Genomic DNA, 7,692 nt, shown 5'->3' on the forward strand with positions numbered 1-7,692 from the left:
TCTAGGGTTTGCTTGTTACTACAGTTTCAGGCTTTTCTTTCAGGTGTTATATGTATAAAAGAGCACTGTAATTGATATTAACATTAATTTATTCAGCTTCTCCTTGCTGAGTACAGCTCTTACTAAAAGTGATTAAAGTTTCATCTATATCTAGTAACTTTAAATAGTTTGGAGAAAGAGAGAAGAATACTAGTACGTTTAAGGTATGGATGAGAGAAGTGATATGAATATTATTGGAGGAGATAAAATGGATGAAGTGATGCTTCCGGGGTTTCGTTTTCATCCAACTGATGAGGAGCTTGTTGGGTTTTATCTCAAGAGGAAGATTCAGCAGCGCCCTCTCTCTATTGAGCTCATCAAGCAACTAGACATCTATAAATTTGATCCCTGGGATCTTCCAAGTAATTTTTTAAAATATAAATCTTGTTCATGCATGAGTACTAAAAAAGTTCAACTTTTATTTGGCAGCTTTTTCTCTCTTAAATATTTGTTGTTTATATACCCAAGTTCTGTATATTTAGGTTAGGGTTTCATTTCGTTTCTTTGTTTAGAATATCTAAGATTGTCTAATACCCATCTTCCTAGCTACCTAGCTTAATTTTGAACACTTAATTAGCTTTAAAAGCCGGCTGCTTCAGATGTTAGAGTTTTTAATTAAATTTTTTGTTTGATATATATGTAGAGTTGGCAGCTTCCGGGGAGAAGGAGTGGTATTTCTACTGCCCAAGGGACAGAAAATACAGAAACAGCACAAGGCCGAACCGGGTAACTGGAGCCGGGTTCTGGAAAGCCACGGGAACCGACCGACCCATCTACTCATCCGAAGGTGCATGTAGCTCCAAGTGCATTGGGTTGAAGAAATCACTTGTTTTCTACAAAGGCAGAGCTGCCAAAGGGGTCAAAACCGACTGGATGATGCATGAGTTTCGCTTACCGTCTCTCACCGACTCACTCTCACCAAAGAGATCATCATCATTCATGGACAAAACCATTCCTGCAAATGTATGTAAAGAAAATTTATCTTTGTATATATCGCGAGTTTAGTTTGACAGTCAGATAACAATTCACATCACAGATTGCTTGATAAGAGAACTCAATATTTAATATTTATATAATGTATTATTGTTGACTAATAAAACTATATAATACTATTTGTTGCAGGACTCATGGGCAATCTGCAGGATATTCAAGAAAACAAATTCAAGTCATGCTCATCAAAGAGCCCTTTCTCATCACTCTTGGGTGTCTGTCTTGCCTGAAACAAACACATATGATGATCATATGCTAGGCTCCAAAGCTGCACACAGTGCTGCTCATCATCATCACCAACATGAGTTTAGTTCAGAGAGAATGCCAGTGACATCAAAAACCAATTCAACCACCAACTTCTGTGCTAACAACAACAACGACATACAAATCTCATCCACCACAAGTTCTATGTCCCCTTTAGATATTTACACTAGCTCCTACAAACCCATGAACCCATTGATGATGGGTTGCAACATCAAACTACCCTATCAGTACTTTCCCATTTCCAATTCTAATGGAGACTACTTTTCTAGCACCCCTAGCTTCACATTTTCATCCTCACCTCTTGAAACTCCATCAGGACCGGTGGCTAAATGCGCCGTGGATGTGTCGTCTTTGTTGTTGAATATGTCGTCTTCGATGCTTGGAGATTATAATAGTAGCAACAGCATCAACAAGGCTTCTGCAGAGAGCACTAATTTTGAATTTAGTACCACCACTGGATCACAGGATCAATGTAATGGCGGCTTCTCATCCATGCCATTGCCACTTCATCATGAGGTCATGCAAGGTAATAATAACATGGGCAATGGTCATGACACTGTTGTTGGGTTGATCAAGAACAATGTTTCAAATGTGAACTCGAACGTGACAGAAGACGCAGATGATCAACAATGGGAGACGAATGTGAGATCCAATATTGGGTTTCCCTTGATGATGAGCAATAGTTTGCCTTTGCCTTTGAATATAGGAGGAGGAGGAGGAGATGCATGGAAGTCGAGTTTGACGTGGGAGTCTTCACCATGTCCAAGTGAAATGTCCACAACCAGATGCTATACTTGAAATTAGCTACATAAGAAACATTTTGTCAGTGTCTCAAAAACCATTTGTTTCTTAATTATAGCTTAACTTTTAGTTAGCTAGCTAGTTATGTAGCTCTATAGCTGAGTTAATTAAGTTTCATCTCTAGTGGGATTCTTTTTGCTAATTAATTATACTCCGAAGTGTGTATGATTAATTGAGGAAATAGAGTGTTGAGGATTTCGCATGTTAACTTGAGGTCCTTTCGTTCAAAATTGCAGATCATCAATGCGCACTCACAAACATATGCATGATGCACGCATTCACAAACGTGCTTGTAACGAGAAAATTTCAAATTGATAAACTAATTAATTATGTATTCAGACTCGAGAGACCTAAAAACAATTCATCGACATGTTTTTTTTTCTTTCCTTTGTATCCAAAAAGGAAAAGCGGATAAATTGGATATGCTTCATGCTCCGGGAATGCTAGGATTAGAAAGGAATGATCAAAATTTAAAGACATAGCGGCGATGACATATTAAACTCACACACACACTATATGCATGCTAGGACTCGAAACCGGGATCTTTCTTTGAGAATCATTGCTCTAAATCACTACACTAGTAGGTCTTTTTGCTGATCAAAATAATTAACAACAAAGGTTTGGGGTCTTTTATTTTTAGGGTAAATTGCACTAATGGTCCTCAAACTTGTATGCGTGGTACATTTTGGTCCCTAAATTAAATTATTAGTCCAAATGATACCTAAACTCTATGTTAATTGGCCATTTGATCCAACCGTTACATTTTCCGTGAGTTTTTAACAAGTCAACGGCAGTGACGGGGTCTAGGATGGGTATAAGCGTCTTTTTAAATCTGAAAGGGTATATGCGTCTTTTTCGACCTGAATGTCTTCTTCTCCGATTAGCCCAAACGTCGCATTCGGTTTTGAACAATCGCATGAACGGAGGTGCGAAGGCAACAACAGAGAACCAGGGTGTTGGGGTTCCTATTTGGGGGTTTTGGGGGAATTTCTGGATTTCGATCATTGTGGATGCTCATCACTGATGGAGTTTGAGTTCCGTTGGGGTGGAGAGAATCCCAAATACGGTAAGGGAATATCTGTCTGTATTTTATATTCATCTTGTTTTGCAAATAGATGTTTTGTGTTTGCAAGTGTCAAGGTCAGTTTCTTTATGTTGAAAAGATACTGTGGCATTTTATTTTCTTTATGCTGGGATTGACTGCAAAGTATAGGTTTTTATGTTTGGTGTGGTCCCTTTGTTGTCTACTTCACACTTAATTCACTATTAGCATTGACTGAAACGGTTAAAAAAAATTAAAACCCTAAACCTGTAGCATTAGATAAAGGAGATGTGTGTGCAGCTAACTCTGAAATTTGATATGTACTGTTTGCAGATATCTATGACAGAGTCACTCTTGAACTACACCATGGGGGTATGTTTGAAAATGGGGTTTATAAAGGTGGTAAGGTCTGTTATTTAGATAATGTTGTTGATGACTTTCTATCATTGCTGGATTTAAGGAAGATAGGGAAAGAGTTGGGGTATACAATAGATGTTTCGAAAATTGAGCAAGCTATGGAGATTGGGTATAGAAAGGTTGGAGAAAAGGATGGTAACATATTGGAGCTTATTACCTCTGATAGTAAAGTAGTTGAAATGGTTGGATGCATGCCATGTAATAGGGTTCTTGTGTTGTACTATACAGATTTGGAAAATTCAAATGGTAATGGGCTTGGGACTCAAGCATCTGCTGCATGGCCTAGTTTGGATAGTGCAGAATATAACTATGATGCAGATGTAGAAAATCATGGGATGGGTGTCACATTGCACGCATTCAATGAACCAGGGGATGCAGATGCATATGTAGAAGTTGGAAATGAAGAGGAAAATGAGGTTGCAGCAACTGAGAATGGAGAGGTTGGAAATGAAGGGGGAAATGAGGAAAATGATGCACAATTTGTGGATAGTGATTATGAATTCAGTGAACAAGAAGATGAGGTGCTTGTAGCTGAGAATGTGGTAGTTGGGGGCGCAAGTGGTGAGGCCAATGCAGGTCAGAACATTGGGCCTAGTGGTGAGGCCAACGCAGGTGAGAACATTGGGCCTAGTGGTGAGGCCAATGCAGGTGAGAACATTGGGCCTAGTGTTCAGGCCAATGCAGGTGAGAATGTTGAGCCTACTGTTCAGCCCCATGGACATGAGACAGTTGGGCCTACTTATGATGCTCCAGGAGAGGTTTCATCAGATGGTGCTAACACATCGGATTTAGACACAGGAAGTGATGAAGAGGATCAGGATCAGGGTAATGGTGAGGAAAAGGGCAAAAGAAAGAAAAAGAAATTGCCAAAGTTGAAGGAGTACAGGAGAGAGGTGGATTTAAGGAATCCAGAGTTTAGGATGGGAATGCGATTTGCAAACAAAAAGGTTTTGAAAGAAGCTGTGGAGGAGTATGCAATTCTACATGGCAAGTTGATAAAATTCAAAAAAAAATGACAAAGTGAGGCTCCAGGTAGTATGTATGGGAGGACTGAAATGTCCATTTTATTTATATGCTTCAAAGATAGATAAGAGTGAAGCTACATTTGTAATCAAGACTATGAGCCTAGAACACACTTGTGGGAGGGTCGACAAGTTGAAGTATGCCTCATCCAAGTGGATTTGCAATAGGTATTCTAAGAAACTGAAGAGAGATACAGACTTGGATGTAAAATCATTGCAAGAGGATGTTTTGGATGATTATTGTATGAATGTCACAAGACATCAAATATATAGGGCCAAAAAGAGGGCCAAACTAATGATTGAAGGGAGTTACAAAGAACAATATGCTAGGTTAAGGGATTATGCAGAGGAATTGAAGAAGGCAAACAAAGGAAGTACAGTTGTAATTCAAACTGAACAAGTGGGGGCCCAAGCTATCTTTCTAAGGATGTTTGTTTGCTTGGCTGGTTGCAGGCAAGGATTTTTAGATGGATGCAGACCAGTTATTGGTCTTGATGGGTGCCATGTAAAAGGTCCTTATCCTGGCCAGATTTTGACAGCAGTTAGGGTGGATGGCAACAATGGCAGTTTCCCAATTGCTTATGCAGTTGTTGAGATCGAAAGCAAACAATCGTGGATCTGGTTTCTTAGGCTGCTGATTGAAGATCTAAAGATTACAAATTGTTTGTCATATGTCTTCATTAGCGACAAGCAAAAGGGACTCATACCTGCAATTGAGACTCTACTTCCAACTGTAGAGCACAGGATGTGTGTTAGACACTTATATAATAACTTTAGATCATCACACTCTGGTGTTGCTCTAAAACACATATTGTGGGCTGCAGCAAGAGCCACAACTATGCCTTGGTGGGAAGCAGAAATGGAAAATATGAAACAAGAGGATGAGGAAGCGTGGGAATGGCTCAGTAAGAGACCTGCAAAGAATTGGAGTAGATCTCACTTTGATACACGGTTTAAGTGTGATCTGTTGTTGAACAATCTTTGTGAAAGTTTCAATTCAGCAATAGTAGATGCAAGAGATCAGTCCATTTTGACTTGCTTGGAGAGGATAAGAGTTCTTGTGATGCTTAGGATGGCAAATAGAAGGGCTGCATGTCAGAAATGGAAACATCCAGTTGGGCCAAGAATCTTCAAGATAATTGAGAAAAACAAGTTAGATGCCTCCACATGCATTCCTCGACTGGCTGGCTTGCAAACATATCAAGTGACCCACATGTATGGTGGAGAATTTGTTGTGGATCTTAGGGCAAGGACATGTTCTTGTCGGAGGTGGGATTTATGTGGGATACCATGTGGCCATGCAATTTCTGCAATTTTTCAAAGGGATGAAAGCCCCATTGATTATGTGGATGAATGTTACAAGCCTGCAACTTATATGAAGTCATATGGACCAATGATTTATCCCATCCCTTCAATGGATCAATGGGCTAAATCTGGGCATCCTCCAATACATCCCCCAACTGTTAGGGTACAGCCAGGAAGGCCCAAAAAAACTAGGTCCAAAGAACCTGCTGAAATTGTGGTACCACCACCACCCCCACCACATCCAATGCCTCCAAATTATGTTCAACCAAGAAACAAGCTTAGAAGACTTTTTATTAAGATCACATGTAGGAGATGTGGTCAAAGTGGGCATAATAGGGCAACTTGTGACAGACATAGCTCAGAAAAGCAACAGGTAATTATTTATTATGCAAATTTTGAGTTGTTACATGTTTTGGAAGTAATAATTATTTGTGCTCTTGCAGGCAAATGCATCTTTTGCCCAAAAAGAGGTCCACACTGAGGGAGGGGCAGTTAGAGTGAGGGGCAGAGGCCGAGGAAGAGGAATAGCCAATAAGGCTCCAGCTGTTGCAAAAGAAGTTGCTACTTCTTCACAAAGTATACGTTTTTTGGGGTATTTTTCTTCAAATATGTTGTCTCACAAATCTGCAATTTAGTTGCGAACTTATATTGGTCCTCTTTGTTTAGGTGGCAAGAGGTATAAGAGGTTGGCCAAGAAGTATGCTAAGAGATATGGGAAAAAGGTTGGATAGAGGAACAGGAAGATTTAACGAGGCTCCAGCTGTTGCAACTGAAGTTGCTACTTCTTCACAACAAAGTGTATGTTGTTTGAGGTTTATTTTTCAAATATGCTCACTTATTTTTTTGCAATATAGTTCAGAACTTATATTGGTCCTCTTTCTTTAGTTGGCAAGAGGTGTGGGAAGAGGTTTGCCAAGAACTATGGTCAGAGGTTTGGCAAGAGGTTTGGCAAGAGGAGGAACATTCAAAAGGGCTGCTATTAGAAGAGAAACATTCAAAAGGCCTACAGAAGTTCTATCACAACCATAATCATTCACAAGGCAGGGGGAATCATATATATTTTGTGTAATTTGGGATGTGGATTTTGTTCAGGATATGCATTGTGGTTATGTAAAGGCCCTGCATTTTTGCTTACAGTACAAACAATAGGATCACAGCTTTTGGGATGTTATTTTGTGGATTTACACTCTTCCTTTTGGTTTAGGTTCTGTAATTTCAGATGTGCTTTTATGGAATCACAGCTTGTGGATTAGAATTGACTCTACATATTGGTAATGGAATTGGTTTATGCTGTGCAATTTGGTTATGAAATTGGTTTTCGCTATGGGATTGGTTTTTGGTTATAGAATTGGTATTAATTTCTGGAATTGGTGTGGCTTTGGTTCTGTAATTGGTATTCATTTCTGGAATTGGTGTGGTTTTGGTATTCATTTCTGGAATTGGTGTGGTTTTGGTTCTGTAATTGGTATTCATTTCTGGAATTGGTGTGGTTTTGGTTATGGAATTGTTTTACCTAAAATACTCCACAAACTATTTCATAGCTAACAAACACCACATTACATTCATAGCTAACAAACACCACATTACATTCATACCTCTAATCCCATTACAAACCTAAAAGGCCATTACAGACCTAACATTCATAGCTAAATCTTTCTACTCATCACAAAAATTACAAACAAACACCATGAAAGGATCAAAGCAAACCCCAATTTCAATTGTCTCTGTCTACTCCATTCCAATTCATTTTTTCCTTCAATAACAACACACACTTTCTCTTCCAATTTTTTCTTCTCTACTTCCACTAATCTC

At 39.2% G+C, this 7,692-nt stretch overlaps 1 protein-coding gene across 1 annotated transcript; it reads left to right on the forward strand.

Moving 5' to 3' along the window:
• The first annotated feature begins 205 nt into the window (after nt 1–205).
• On the forward strand, nt 206–2,091 carry LOC117615921 (protein FEZ-like). Its single transcript, XM_034345102.1, has 3 exons — nt 206–401; nt 683–1,002; nt 1,162–2,091. Exons 1-3 carry the CDS (start codon nt 206–208, stop codon nt 2,089–2,091), a joined length of 1,446 nt encoding a protein of 481 aa, XP_034200993.1.
• Nucleotides 2,092–7,692: the final 5,601 nt, after the last annotated feature.

The sequence above is a fragment of the Prunus dulcis genome, chromosome 1 (genome assembly GCF_902201215.1).
Source record: "Prunus dulcis chromosome 1, ALMONDv2, whole genome shotgun sequence".
In the NCBI taxonomy this organism is placed as follows: Eukaryota; Viridiplantae; Streptophyta; class Magnoliopsida; order Rosales; family Rosaceae; genus Prunus; species Prunus dulcis.